At 47.5% G+C, this 16,046-nt stretch overlaps 1 protein-coding gene across 1 annotated transcript; it reads left to right on the top strand.

The window, feature by feature from the left end:
• The first annotated feature begins 2,775 nt into the window (after nt 1–2,775).
• LOC133361429 (protein RFT1 homolog) lies at nt 2,776–15,807 on the top strand. Its single transcript, XM_061580347.1, has 6 exons — nt 2,776–3,088; nt 4,339–4,488; nt 9,161–9,246; nt 11,212–11,328; nt 12,709–12,898; nt 15,634–15,807. The coding sequence occupies exons 2-6, from the start codon at nt 4,420–4,422 to the stop codon at nt 15,790–15,792; spliced, it is 621 nt and encodes a 206-aa protein (XP_061436331.1). The 5' UTR covers nt 2,776–3,088; nt 4,339–4,419; the 3' UTR covers nt 15,793–15,807.
• The last annotated feature ends 239 nt before the right edge of the window (nt 15,808–16,046 follow it).

Raw genomic sequence — 16,046 nt, 5'->3', positions numbered from 1 at the left:
TATAACTTATAAACAAGTTTGATTTATTTTTTTCCACACGAGTTGGCACGTGACAATTGGAGAAATATATTTACACACAGCAGTTTAACCGAGGGAATGTCCTATAAAGGTTCAAAATGAAATTCGCCCAAGCTGATCTGCTGCCAAAATGTGTTTCAGCGACTTTAATATTATTAAGTATAAAAAAACGAAGCCATAGATGGTCCTTGGGCTCGCAAGGCCATATGTAGCAATAAAACCATTTTCTCAGGGGGATAAAGGGGTGCAAACAGATTAAGTGAAGGATTCGATTTAAATCCTCTAAATTCACATCTCCATTAATCACCATACAGTGAAGGCTCCTCTTTATCCATGACTCTGTTTGTTGCCTACGACTATTATCCGCAGCCCCAATACGATCGGGGAAATCTCCCGCTGTTCGTAAGTTTATTTATCCTGTTCACCATGAAATGTTTTATGCGCATTACATTCTTCATATGATCTGCATGGTTCACAAATAAGCGTTTGATTCATTTAGGAGAATTCCAATACGGTACGGTGACACAAAAAAAGAAAAAATCGTGGATACTTTCAAATTAAAGTTATTTACAAGCAAGACACAAAACACCGATATTAAAGTCAGTATATATAATCTTGAGTTGAAGCTTTCGTGAATGCAGCCAATATTACAGTATTTTTCAATCATAATATACTAAATACCAGTCTAACACATCGGCTTTCGCCACCAATATCATCCATAATATAGTTTTGTTTTTGTTAGATCGCGGTCTAACCTCAACCCCTCCTCGACGACATTATGGACAGTAAGTGCCATTTATTTGTTTTGAATACATCTAATTTCAATAAAGTTTAACGTTTTTGTGTTGAGTCCATTGACTTGGTACGAGTACGTTGTGTTGTTGATGTTTGTATTTTAAACTTATTCGCTTTCAACTGTTTATTTAGTAATATAAAAAATTATTTTGGCCCATATTCTGCTTGTTTTCAATCCCAAATCCCTGTTTGATTCGTGTTTCAATTTCTCTGGTCATGTCTCCTGCTTTTAAATAATTCTGGCATGTTTTGACTCCTGTTTCTATGGTTTCTCACCCCCACAATCTCCTTTCCTTGGGTTTTAAAATTACGTGTTTGTGTTTTTTTGTCTCTATCCTATTCATTTTATTACCCGCGAGCATGGATAACTTTTAGTGCTCGCCACAACCACCTCTGGATAACTCATCTTCATCTCTAAATCGGCTCAAACCTTCTGTAAACCAATCCCCCTAATCCCTCTCCTCTCCCCACCCACTGTTAAAACACACTCTGCTACGTGCAGCCTAGAGGCACTTACATTTTCTATCTTCCTGACCATTTGCTCCCCTTTCTGTTCCTTTACCATAATTTTCCTCTTCTTGGTTCTTTCGGTAAAGTCACGTAGAAGGGAAATAATAAAATAATAAAAATAAAACATAATAAAATACAATTCTCACGACGTTTCGGCCACAACGCAAGCAGCCGTCCTCAGGTGAAGAACAGGTCTGTCGGAAAGACAGCGTCTGAATGAGACAGCACCTCATTGTCGCTTTCTGATGCTGTGAGGCTGATGCCTTTATTAGATGTATGTTAGATTCCTCTTAATGCCTTGCCTGCTGGCATTTCTAAAAGCTTTTCCACCTGATGACGGACGCTTGTGTTGTCCCCGAAACGTCGTGATTCATTTTATTTTATACCCACGTGACTTTACCGAAAGAACCAAGAAGATGAATCCCTGCAGTCACGAAAGTTTTAAATCAAAACATAATTTTCCTCTTAATTCCCATTTTTTTTTCTCTTCTCTTCCATTTTTGTTGCCATACATCATATCCTTCACTCTACTCCCCTTCCCGTGGTGTGTCACAGGTAAAACGTTGCTTGTGATGAACCAAATAAACACGAATAGGAAGTGCTGGTACGGAGATGCAGAAGTTAGTGCACTGCCTATAAGCTTTATTCCTGGCCACGGCTAGCATCAGCGGCGAGCGATATCCATACGGTTCAGGGGCCACCTTTCGCCACCCACACTGAGTAGCATTGGTGAAGTATGGTCAATAAACCCCCATGACTAACTTGGATTAACAAGCAATGGATTACCAGAGGGAAGATTATTATGAATTATGATCAACCTCCTGGATTAATAACCCTTATATCTATCGTGTTTGAGGCTGTGTGCAACACGATCCACAGATAACAGAGTAGCGGATAAGAGTTTCACCGAATGTGAAATGAAATGCACCATGCAGGATTATCCTCGTAGCAAAAGTAGCTGCATATGCTACGCGCCCCGCACTTTCAAGGGACCCGCGCTAAATGCTTACAAGCTATCAATTCCGGTTCAGTGATTCTGCACTACTTGCTCTATTACTATAGTACTATATCGCCTTCAACTTTTATGAACGACCGGGTGTTTAATGTTAGAGATTTGTCATCACGGTCCTCGACTTACGACTCAAGTTCGTAAGTCGGGGACCATCCAGCTCCGCCGCGGCTCAACCAGGAAGCAGCCGCAGCCCGACACCGAACGACGCTGAATTTGGCGTATTCGCCGAATAGCGAGATTCTGATTCCAGACGGCTTCACATTATATTTTCATTAAAAAAAGTGATATCCTTGGAACGGGACACCACACCCCCCCCTTCTGCCCCCCAACCTCATCATCACCCCCCACTGCACGGATAATTATAACGATGCGAACTTCTGCCTGCGATGGGCGAATCAGCGCGCCTGGCGAATGAGCCGCCACGTTTTGCGTCGGCGGCGCGTTCCACGGAGCGCCGATCGTCAATTTCCGTCGTTTTCGGGTCGATTTTGGTCGTTTTCGGCCGTTTTTGGTCGTTTTCGGCCGTTTTTGGTCGTTTTCGGCCGTTTTTGGTCGTTTTCGGCCGTTTTTGGGCCGATTTTGGTCGTTTTCGGCCGATTTTGGTCGTTTTCGGTCGTTTTTGGCCGATTTTGGTCGTTTTCGGCCGTTTTCGGCCGTTTTTGGTCGTTTTTGGGCCGTCGTCGTCTTCGTTGTTTTTAGGCGTCTGAACACTTCAAAAGGCGCTCGTTTGGCTGCTCTCGATCGCCTTTGCAGGTACACTGCTGTGCTGGCAACGTACAGAGATCCCCCCTACGTGTAGCAAGCCGTCGTGGCAAGCGCTGTGAGCGAGGAAACAATCTACAATGGTGGCCCACACACCGCGCCACGAGGGAGACAAAGGCGGGTGTGTGTGTTGGTCACACACACCCGCTCGTGTGCCGTGCAGTGCCGACCTTCATAGGCTCCCGCCACGCGCTAATAGCACTTGCCACAGCATACTCTTAATAGGTTTTTTCGGTAAAGTCACGTAGGTAAAAATGTAATGGAAATGATAGAGATAATAGAAATAATAATATAACACGTTCCTTTCTGAGTGGGCAGGTACTACCTTACTCTTAGGTTTTTTCGGTAAAGTCACGTTGGTAAAAATTAAAAACGTCGTGATTTTTATTTTATTTTACATTTATTAATTTAATTTTTTTACCTACGTGAATTGACCGAAAAAACCTAAGAGTATGGATCCTTGCAGTCACGAAAGCTTCAAATCTAGAATTAGGTACCACCCGCCACCCCGCCGCCCCCCCGCCGCCCCCGCAGCCCCCGCCGCCCCCCACCGCCCCGCCCCCCCCGCCGCCCCCGCAGCCCCCCCCGCAGCCGCCACCCCCCCGCCCCGCCCCCCCCCGCCGCCCGCCCCGCCGCCCCCCACCGCCGCCCCCCCCCCGCCCCCCCCCGCCCCCCCACCGCCGCCCCCCACCGCCGCTCCCGCAGCCCCCCCCCACTCCCCCCGCCACCCCCCTCCCCACCTTACTTGCCAAAGCCTAAAGACAAGCTCGGAGGTGAATTGAAACAATTACGGGATCTAGCAGCAGGAGGAAGCAATCTGTCGTGGCGTCAGAGCCGGCCCAGCCACGAAGCGACCCTTGCAATTGCAAAGGGCCCCGTGGCCAGCAGAGGGCCCCCTAGAGTCACTGCTAGCTAGTGGGTGAAAAAAATCATACATCAAAGGAGCCTCCAACCAAATTTTGCTTAGGGCCCCCAAAGGTCTAGGGCCGGTTCTGCGTGGCCTTAACAACGATTTCCATGATGACCTCTTTATTTTACTTGAGGTATGTTCATTAATGAACTATAGCTACACTACGTACGAGCCCATATGTAATAGAACATTATATTCAGCATCTTCCTTTCCCCAAATGCTTGGCCAGTAAATCACGATCTGTATTTCCCATTGCAAGTCACTTTCATTCAGGTGCCTTGGAATGTTTTTTCACGAACTCTCCTATTTATCTCCCACACCGAACCCCAAGAACTCGGAGCCGCTACATGCATCGGAGAGCAGCCCGGACTGGAGGAGGAGTTGGTGGGCACATGGACACAGAGCCACGGCCATGGCATCAGACACCACGAAAGCCCTGCAGGGAGCCTCAATCCTTGCCACCTACAATGTCCTCTTACAGGTGCGGGTGGCACGCTGGCGTTGCGGTTATTAACGGATGTGTTTGCGTTTGTTGTTGGCTGTGCGTCCCAAATGTGCTGTACACAGAACGTGGATTTTTGTTCCTCCATCTTAAATTCATCCACGGACGGTGCTGCAGTTCTTGCTTTGACGCCATACAGAAGTGATGATTGTATTTTATTATGTTTTATTTATTATTTTATTATTCCCTTCTACGTGACTTTACCGAAAGAACCAAGAAGATGAATCCCTGCAGTCACGAAAGCTTTAAATCGAAAAATAGAAGTGATGTTGTAGAGCAGTGGGGGAATATATATGGCCAGCGCACAGATACGACCTGCGTGAACGTATCGAATGGCCATACGAGGCTTATCACTTAGAAACGGCCCAACAATCATAGTCGATACTTCTAGCATCGGCTGGACTAATCAGTTGCTAGAGATGAGTATTTCACACATCGGAGTTTCACATTTTTTTATCATGTCAATGCAAGGGCCTCTTGAATATCAGTCGACACATGCGTTATATTTGTCATTATTGGATAACATGTGGCCTGTAAATATTTTGGGCCATCAGTATGGACCAGGTTCCCGACCACTGTTCTAGAGAATGTTAGTAGACAGGCCTCTGCCTCACATTGTTCACGCTTCTAGGCTAGATTCCCATTTTGACGAAGCAGCTGAAAAGCCGCTTTGTTGATAGGCATGCAACGATGCATTGATTAATCGATCAAAACCTATTTTATGCTCGCGATACATGCATAAAATCTTGCATGTAGATTTGTTCTATTTGTGCAAATTTTATCATTTCACACGAACATGTGGCGATGGTTGAACAAAGTAATGCAGCGTTGTCCCCTTGAGCTGCCATGCCCCCTGGTGTTGATCTGCAGAAATTTCAGCTACGACGCGATCAAGTCTCGTCAGTACTTGGGTGGGTGACTATTACCGCAAGAAACACCAGTTCATTGTAACAGAGTGATACCATCCACTTGCAAGAAAGTATTTTTTTTTATCTCAGAGCTTACTGATTTCACTATACAGTACACTCGTTCAATGTGTTAGATTACTAAACGGTGTGGCTGGTTGTCTTGAAGACCTGTTATTCTGGGTTCATGTGTGCCACTGCATATGTGCTGTGCTCTGTACAATTCTGGTTCTTATTTCTGTTGGCCCTTCAGGGTTCACTGTTATACTTGTGCAGAGGTGCGATGTCCGGTAATAAATAGTGAAGATCATAATTGTGGACGCTTTCGCTTGCTAGGTTCAGCAGTACTTGCTGTCTTTTCCGAATGCAGCTGGATAAATGAATTCCCTGTGAACATTAAATAGCTCGTGATACTCTTCAAAGATGACAGTCGCATCAAAAACCAGCATTATCATTTTTCTAAAAATGTATTTTGTTTCCCTAACGGGTCCGAGTAAAGTTTCTTTTCTTAACCAGGTGAGAACTCAAGAGACCATGATAGTCTCATTTGCATGAGTGAGCTTGTTCGCCAAAGTAACAAAACCAAACAAATTTAAAAAGTACAGGCATTAAGCAAATGGAGAATTTGGCTGCTATACGTTTCCATGTGATAAGCCACTTCGTTGAGCTATAATTTGTGGCCAGGTCACTTTCTAAAAAGTGCTATCTAACTCAGTGGGCCTTACCTGGTAAAATAAAAATAGTTAATCGTTTATTATTTTGGAAAATTGTAATATTATTGCACAGACATGAATAATGATTAAATAGTACAGATGCTTTTTAGACTAATCGTCATACAATTTAAATGAAGTTACAAAAACATTAAGGTATAGAGGGTGCATATTGTACTTATATATAAACAGACAAGGATATATATGGAGAATTCAAGTGAAAGTATAGCAAATCCACAGTTTAAGCATGACATTGTCATTTAGATGGAAGAGTAATTTGAAAGATTAAACATTGGTTGTTACTCGTGTCTCAGTGGTATGCATCTTAGTCGACCCAACTTGGATCCTATGTGACTGGAAATACAAAACAAACATTACACATGTTTCCATTGTGATGTGCACACGGTGTCATTGTATTAATGGTCATTGCATAGTTATTGTCAGCCATGTTTTAGAGGTAGTAATTTGAAAGGTGGCTAATTTTATATTTTCTAATACATGAGTATCTAGTTCAGTGAGACTACACAAGTCTCATTCTATTCTGTGATTGAGGGAATAGACAAAAAATGCTAAATGTATGTGTGCACAGTGCGGTGCTTTATACAAACACCCTGTTCGCAGCAGACACCGTGAGTGAAATGATGCAACATTAATTGAGCAAAACCTGCCAGTGATTCAGTTTGGAGTTATAATTTGTCCTCGAAGTCACTTCTAGTCAATTGCAAGCTCATTGTTAGCCAGTCAGGAAGCGAGTAAGCAGGCCTGGTGCTGTCTGAGATCGTGGCTGCTGTTCTTTTGGCAGAAGTTTGAGCAAGCTCAGACTTTGCTTTATCTGTAGATTTATCAGTGCGTCACATTGTGTTATGGGAGGTGAATTGGCAGCTATTGGAGCCACGTGCTCTTGCCTAAAGGGCAAACAAGTCGAGGCATGATTCTGCTCCACGTTAGCGGTGGCTGCTCGCATTTACAAAAGCGTTCAAACAGGAAACGTCACGCACCGTGACGGGAACAGTTGTTGTGCCCCTTTCCCAGTTGGCTCTTTCACGATACCTAAATCATGATGCAAAGTGCTAATTTATCACCGCCAATCTCAACTAATTTGGAAATATCTACAGGGTACGAGCAGTGCCGCCTTTGAATGCGCAACATGTACGTAGGACCCCCATTTCATGAAGAGGAACCCCAATATTTTCTGTCTATATTGGTCTCTATCTCGCTCTCATCTTCATCTCGTGTCTCTGTTTCACTTTGTCACTCTCTGTGTCTGTGCTTCTTTCTTTGTCTCTGTTCGTGTTTATGTCTGCGTGTTTCTCTCTCTGTCACTTTCTGTCTCTCTGCTTTTTTCTTTGTCTCTGTCTCTGTTCGTGTTTATGTCGGCGTGTCTCTCTCTGTCACTCTCTGTCTCTTTGTTTCTTTCTTTGTCTCTGTTCGTGTTTATGTCTGCGTGTTTCTCTCTCTGTCTCTCTCTGTCACTCTCTGTCTCTCTGCTTCTTTTTTTGTCTGTCTCTGTTCGTGTTTATGTCTGCGTGTTTCTCTCTCTGTCACTCTCTGTTTCTCTGCTTCTTTCTTTGTCTCTGTTCGTGTTTAGGTCGACGTGTCTCTCTGTCTGTCTGTCTTTTGGACGATCTGCACAGTTCTGAGTAATGACTGCTTCTTGCTCTACGTTGAGGGACTGTTATTCCTTTGTTCACACTGGCACGTTTATGGGTAAGATAACTGTGATTTTATTAAGGAATGATTGCACACATGGAAATTATAATTCCATTGTGTGCTGTTAAAAGTAAAACAAATATCCTGTGGTTTAACTATTAAAGAATACATCTAATGACTTATATCACTCACGGTGGGGTGGTGTTGTACTCGTATGAGTGTTAAAACTATTGACATAGGTATTTGGAGAGTGCCTATTTTATTCAGATCACTGAGTAACCTTTGCTGTCGTTCAGAGTTCTAATCTGGATTTCAACCGCCTGTGGTTAAACCAGGCTCTGAAGTATAGCGAGTTTGATAGTTTCAGCCTCGTCGCCAATGCTCGCATTGGTTACCAGGTTGAGACTAAATTGGAATAACTTCCAGCTTTGAGAAATAAAAATACCATACCTGTTTGACTATTATTCAACAAACACCAATCTCATAGCAGTAGTGTGTATAGATCAAACGGCTGCTTGGATGGTTTTTCAGACTTTCTCGTGGTTGCACTGCTCAGTGGTAATTCTGAACGGATTCTTTATCTTCTGACAATGCCGAGCATCGCATTCGGAACAATAAGCGAAACGATATCAAAATAACAAAAAAACCATGGCGTATTGCGATGGCTGAATGGTTTAGGTGCCCGATGCGCTTGCTACTGTACTGAGTGACCACTGCAGGTAAAAAGATTCCGATTAAAATAACGTTTGATGGTACCTGGCTCTTATTGTGGTCATCGGCAGTTGCTCAAAAACCCCAGAGCAAAACCCCATCAGGAAAGTATTTTGTTGGAAATCTGGTCCAAAATCAATTTAATTCAGGGAACATGGTAAGCTGTGGTGTATGTTTCTGGTCAATTAGTTTAGGGGTTTTGTAGAAATTATAACACCTGTGAAGTATCCTCAGATGAATGAATAACATTTCCCAGGCATGGCATTAAGTATCATCTTGGTTCCTTAATTTTTTTTACAGATGGTTGGGTGGTAGCAGACATTACTGTTTGTTGCAAAGAAAGTGGGAATGTTCTGCCCTCTACTATTGTGGAGCGGAGTTTCACTTGAAGGGATTTCAGAGGTAGTTCTGTGGTGTCTGCTTCGTGAGCAGTTCCCTAACACAAAGGGTCGCTCTCCTCTGCAACGGATATACAAATGACTTCTTCTCATCACGTGACACATGTAGAACATTTATGATAAAATTGGGAAATAGGACAAAAAATAATAAAGTAGTATGTTGAAAGTCTCAACGAGGCTTGTGCGTGTGTGTCTTTGTCTATGCAGAGGCGCTCACTCACGGCACTTGCCCCAGCAGTCTGTTAAAGGCTATTCGGGGGACCTTTGTCTTTTGCAGGTGTCCTTCCGTGTCATCACATTCGTGCTTAACGCTTTCATCCTGCGACACCTCTCCAAGGAGGTGCTGGGGGTCGTCAATGTCAGGTGACCTTGCTCACTTGCCCACTTGCTCATCCTGGCTTTGCAGCGATCTACCACGATGCTTTATTGGGTTTCGCACACACGCTGCTGCTTGGTCAGAGTGCGAATATGTGTGCGCCGAAGAGGTGGCTACTTACTACCAAAGTGGCCTGCTTGGCAGGTGATCGGCTGACAATTCAGAGGTCGGTTTGAATTGGTCATGGTGGCTGCTCAGAATAACTTAGCGCAGTGGTTATTGTGTTTGGCTGATGTGTGTCTGAGCCCTGGCTGAAACTGGAGTACCATTGGTTTCAACACTTGCTTTTACACCCCTTTTAACAGAGTCAACAAGCGGGGGCTTTTTAACGGCACGTGATTTCTTTTCTGAGAAGCCACGCGCTGAGAATAATCAAAAGATTTATGGCACAGATGGTTTTGTTCAATCCATTCACGTAAACATATTTGAGCCACGTCAACATGTGTGCTGTGTCAGCGTGCCTTGCTGCATATTTAACTTCAGTCCTTAAACTTGCACAGTGGCAGTCTGCTGAAATCATACTATATTAGAAAAAAAAGTTGGCTGGCTGGATTTCTGCCTGGATTCCTGGCTGGCCCGTAGCCAAGTGCTCGCTGTGAGCTGAGGGAGAGATATAGAGGAGGGAGGTGAGGGAGGGAGATAGAGGAGGCACACATAGGAACGAGTATGAGACGGAGAGGAATGTTGAGGAGAGACGGGGGGGGGGGAGAGAATGAAAGGGCGTGAAATGGAGAGGAAAGGGAGAGCAAAACAGAAATAGGCGAGCGAGGGAAAGCGACAAACAGTCGGAGGAAGGGTTATGGAGAGGCAAGAAAGATTGAGATTGGAAATGTAGAAGTGGGAATAAGGAGATCAAGGGTGAGAGAGAGAAACAGGTTGAGAGATGGGGGGGGGGGGAAGTGTGTGAGATACGGTGGAGGGAGGAGAAATATTAGAGGGTAGGAGAGGTAGAAAAGGAGACAGAGAAATAGAGACAAGTAGAAACAGATGAGAGAGAAATCGAGATACATTGGAATATACTGTAGAGAGAAGGCAAGAGAAAGGTAGAGAGATACAGGGCTCTATATAAGATAACAACGTTTTGCTAGCTGGCTTTCTTGCTGTGAGGGACAGACAGATGGTAATGTCCAAAGGACGTTGCTGGGATATTTAACTAAAATGTTTCGCGATGGTGAAATGGTGCCTGGACGTATGGCCTGCCTCATTCGATGGTCGCCACCCTGCGAACACAGAACCCATGGATAATTCAATGCTTTTGATTGACTCGTGGGGTGTTGGTCTATTCTGCTGGATGGTAAGATCCAACCGTTCATGAAAAATTAACCAAAAAACTTCAAACTTGAAAATATTTTCAGGAGGTTTCTCCATTTGGGATATTCTTGAAAAATAATTAAATCATAATAAACCTATGCTGTTAAATAAAATTCACAGTTATTTGTCAATCTACCACTGGATGAGAGCCTCCCATATATGTCGCAGGGGTTGTTCGATCATACTTCACTATACTAGTCACAGCAGCTCGGTGTAGAGGGGGCCCAAGACCTATTCAGCTATCTCCACCCATGTTAGTTGTGATCGGGAATCGAAAACAAGTTGCCAGGTTCACAGCGCAGTGTCCTAATAATTGTGCCATTGCTCCATCCATGCTGTAAATTATTCACTTAAACATATTCGCCAATATAAAATATTTCATCCACTTTTGCCTAAATATGTACGGTATGTATGTTGAACTTCGCACCGTATGTAGCCAAACGTGCTAATCGCAGGTGCGGTTTATGATCTTGAGTCATCGATGCAAGAAGTATCTCATTGCCGTTCAAGACAAGCGGATGTGTTGATCGCTAGGCAAAGCAGCAGGTCGTCAATCTCAAATCGACTTTCGCCCTTCTTTAGCGAGAACCATAGCGATGGACTTGCGCCCGCGTGTGTTGCTCCTGCGGTTGCCTACGCAGGCTCACCCTGCTCTACTCCACCACCGTGTTCCTGGCGAGGGAGGCGTTCCGGCGTGCCTGCCTGAGCCGGGCATCTACCGCCGACTGGCGTCGCGTCATCAACCTCCTGTGGATGACGTGAGTTCCCTTTTCCACGACACCGTGGCTCCCATTCCGCACACACCCCTCTTCCACTGGCACATCAAAGCCAGTGTGGTGCTTTCACTGTACGGGTTGATTTAAAGTCGCCATTTGTCGTGCTATGCCAGAAGCAAAGCATGATACGCCGGCCTCACAAGACATTTGAATCCAAGCAGGGCCAGGAACGTGGCTAGGCAGCGTCACTGCATCATCTGCGCACGTCTCGACTCGTTAATTGAGTGTGATGTCACCGGCATGGCTTGGCTTCTGTAATGAAAAAGAAACCTGTGGCCTATTGAGCCACACTGGGCTGGCTGGGCACGGCTCTCGATTAGAAGAATCTTGGTTTTCTTTGCCGTGCCACAGCCTTCTTTAATTCCAAATAATTGTTGCTACTAATGTACAAAGCACATGTTGGAATCAGTTTAACACGTAGGCTTTCGCGACCAATATTATTCATAATCAACGTTTTTGGGTTAGATCGCGTTATTTATAAATGTGTCGTAACCCTCTACCACCCGACACGGCCAATCAGCAAAAAAGTGTCACGTTGACAAAAGACAAATAGTTCACTGCTTTAGCCCACCGGTGTGTTGAAGCGTGAAACCACAACATTTACAATTGAAGCGTGAAACCACAACATTTACAATTTTCAACTCAAAAATTGTAAATGTTGTGGTTTCACGCTTCAACACACCGGTGGGCTAAAGCAGTGAACTATTTGTCTTTTGTTAACATGACACTTTTTTGCTGATTGGCCGTGTCGGGTGGTGGAGGGTTACGACACATTTATAAATAACGCGATCTAAACCCAAAAACGTTGATTATGCACATGTTGGAATACTGATGCCATGTCTGCGGTGAAGCAGTTTTTACCTACCTCACTGTTTTTATAATTCAATATAAAGCAGTCTGGCTGATTGATGATCCAGCACTCACCGATTCTCTACAGCCACCGTCTGACCGGTGGTCAGTCACATCCTTATTAATAAAATAACTGCCATGGTTACTTCCTGTGAATGTCACTCATTGATTCTTCCACCCTGTGGGTCATAACAACATATTTACCAACACACCCACCCACCTACCTGTTCACTCACCCAAGCGCTAAAACTGACTGTTTAATCTCATCCATACTGTGTTCATTCAGCACACTGCAGGTCACAACACTTTTTCTGCTTCTTCACACTTGGGACATTTCCTCCCATGGTCTTTTTCACCCAAGTTCTTCTAATAACTTTTCTCAATTCAAAGAACATGCTCTGCTCTTATCCATTACATCGCCGACGGATGCACCACACGTGTGTGTGTGTGTGTGATCGTCGTCGCTTGCGTGCTGACTAACCGCATGGAGGGTTCCCCGTCCGGTGTGGTCAGGGTGCCGCTGGGGGCGGTATGCGCCGGAGCGCTGGGCTACGTGTGGACCAGATGGCTGGAGGCCCCGGACGCGGAGCACGTGCCCGCCTACCCGGCCGCCGTGTGGGTGTTTGCGGTCTCGGCCGTTGTGGAGCTACTGTCAGAGCCGTTCTGGGTGCTCGCCCAGGCGCACATGTTCGTGCGACTACGGGTAAGTGCCTAGCCACTCCGACCCAGGCACACACACTCGTGCAACTGCGGGTTGGTGCCTCGCCACTCCGACCCAGACACACACACTCGTGCGACTGCGGGTCAGTGTCTAGCCACTCCGACCCAGACACACAAACTCGTGCAACTACGGGTCGGTGCCTAGCCACTCCGACCCAGACACACACACTCGTGCAACTGCGGGTCGGTGCCTAGCCACTCCGACCCAGACACACACACTCGTGCGACTGCGGGTCAGTGCCTAGCCACTCCGACCCAGACACACACACTGTGACTGCGGGTCAGTGCCTAGCCACTCCGACCCAGACACACACACTCGTGCAACTGCGGGTCGGTGCCTAGCCACTCCAACCCAGACACACATGCTCGTGCGACTACGGGTCAGTGCCTAGCCACTCCGACCCAGACACACACGCTCGTGCGACTGCGGGTCAGTGCCTAGCCACTCCAACCCAGACACACATACTCGTGCGACTGCGGGTCAGTGCCTAGCCACTCCGACCCAGACACACACGCTCGTGCGCCTGCGGGTCGGTGCCTAGCCACTCCGACCCAGACACACACACTCGTGCGACTACGGGTCAATACCTAGTCACTCCGACCCAGACACACACGCTCGTGCGACTACGGGTCAATGCCTAGTCACTCCGACCCAGGCACACACTCGTGTGACTGCGGGTCAGTGCCTAGCCACTCCGACTCAGACACACGTGCTCGTGCGACTGCGGGTTGGTGCCTAGCCACTCCGACCACACACGCTCGTGCGACTACGGGCCGGTGCCTAGCCACTCCGACCCAGACACACACACTCGTGCGACTGCGGCTCAGTGCCTAGCCACTCCGACCCAGACACACACACTCGTGCGACTGCAGGTCAGTGCCTCGCCACTTCGACCCAGGCACACACACTCGTGCGACGGCGGGTTGGTGCCTAGCCACTCCGACCCAGACACACACACTCGTGCAACTGCGGGTCAGTGCCTAGCCACTCCGACCCAGGCACACACACTCGTGCGACTACGGGTCAGTGCCTAGCCACTCCGACCCAGGCACACATACTCGTGCGACTGCGGGTCAGTGCCTAGCCACTCCGACCCAGACACACACACTCGTGCGACTGCAGGTCAGTGCCTAGCCACTCCGACCCAGGCACACACACTCGTGCGACTACGGGTCAGTGCCTAGCCACTCCGACCCAGGCACACACACTCGTGCGACTGCGGGTCAGTGCCTAGCCACTCCGACCCAGGCACACACACTCGTGCGACTGCAGGTCAGTGCCTAGCCACTTCGACCCAGGCACACACACTCGTGCGACTGCGGGTCAGTGCCTAGCCACTCCGACCCAGACACACACACTCGTGCGACTGCAGGTCAGTGCCTAGCCACTTCGACCCAGGCACACACACTCGTGCGACTGCGGGTCAGTGCCTAGCCACTTCGACCCAGGCACACACACACTCGTGCGACTGCGGGTCAGTACCTAGCCACTCCGACCCAGACACACACACTCGTGCAACTACGGGTCAGTGCCTAGCCACTCCGACCCAGACACACGCACTCGTGCGACTGCGGGTTGGTGCCTAGCCACTCCGACCCAGACACACACACTCGTGCAACTGCGGGTTGGTGCCTAGCCACTCGGACCCAGACACACACACTCGTGCGCCTGCGGGTCGGTGCCTAGCCACTCCGACCCAAACACACATGCTCGTGCGACTACGGGTCAGTGCCTAGCCACTCCGACCCAGACACACACGCTCGTGCGACTGCGGGTCAGTGCCTAGCCACTCCGACCCAGACACACACACTCGTGCGACTGCGGGTCAGTGCCTCGCCACTCCGACCCAGACACACACACTCGTGTGACTGCGGGTCAGTGCCTCGCCACTCCGACCCAGACACACACACTCGTGCGACTGCGGGTCAGTGCCTAGCCACTCCGACCCAGACACACACACTCGTGTGACTGCGGGTCAGTGCCTAGCCACTCCGACCCAGACACACGCACTCGTGCGACTGCGGGTTGGTGCCTAGCCACTCCGACCCAGACACACGCACTCGTGCGACTGCGGGTTGGTGCCTAGCCACTCCGACCCAGACACACACACTCGTGCGACTGCGGGTCAGTGCCTCGCCACTCCGACCCAGACACACACGCTCGTGCAACTACGGGTTGGTGCTTAGCTGCTCCGAGCCAGGGTCGGGAGCGGATTTGTTCCTTGATGCCTGCACTTCGAGGAGAGGTTATCAGTGAAAGTAGCACGTTGGCGGAACAGTTCTCATCTTCGTAGTTTGTTACAGCGCTCTCAAGATTCCCTGAAACACCATTGCCACGATACAATTGAGATGTGTATGGAAAAACCTGCCAACCTTCTTAATTGACAAACCTGCAAAGTCCCCTGTTTTAAGAAATACCAAAAGCCCAGCATGTAAAATGCCCTAATACATTTTTACATACAAAGCAATCCAAGCCCTTTATGTATGTATGTTGAACTGCTTTCGCACCGTACGTAGCCAACCATGCTAATCGGATGTGCGGGGGACGGATAAAAAACCTAACAAGAGAACCTTTTTGTTCTTTTTTTTTAACAGAGTCAACAAAGCTCCTTATTTGCAGAAGCCCCCAGACTTCTTACTTTAAAGAATCCCTCCCAAGTCGCAAATGGGCCTTGACCTGAAACGCCTTCCCCTCTCCCCATACCTTGTGAGTCACAGGTGTCTGCGGAGAGCCTGGCGTTGGGCAGCAGGAGCATCCTCACCGTGGCGTTGGTGTTCCTCAGGCCGGACTGGGGCCTCTGGGTTTTTGCTTTTTCACAGGTGCCCACATCAGACAAAATACAGGACACCTTGACAACGCTGGGAAATTCAGCATGATACGATAAGGCCACTTTAAAGGTATTAGAGATGCACCATAAGGAGCGTGGCTGGCCTGAATCGTGATGCTAATGTTAAACAGCCCTTATGAGAGTCACGGGGCCAGCACCACTGACATTCTGAATTTGATTGAAGATTGTCAAGTTTATTCTTGTAGATTAGTTCCTTAATTGCTATTAATATTATGCTTGTTTACCTTAGAAAGCCTCACCGAGTCTCGTGACTCTTTCAGAGGGCTCCTTCCAGGTTCATCT

Source organism: Lethenteron reissneri, unplaced genomic scaffold (genome assembly GCF_015708825.2).
Source record: "Lethenteron reissneri isolate LAM-NWPU_2019-01 unplaced genomic scaffold, ASM1570882v1 scaffold_1051, whole genome shotgun sequence".
Lineage (NCBI taxonomy): Eukaryota > Metazoa > Chordata > Hyperoartia > Petromyzontiformes > Petromyzontidae > Lethenteron > Lethenteron reissneri.
The sequence above is the reverse complement of the archived record's forward strand: the minus strand, read 5'-3'. Positions and strand labels throughout refer to the sequence as shown.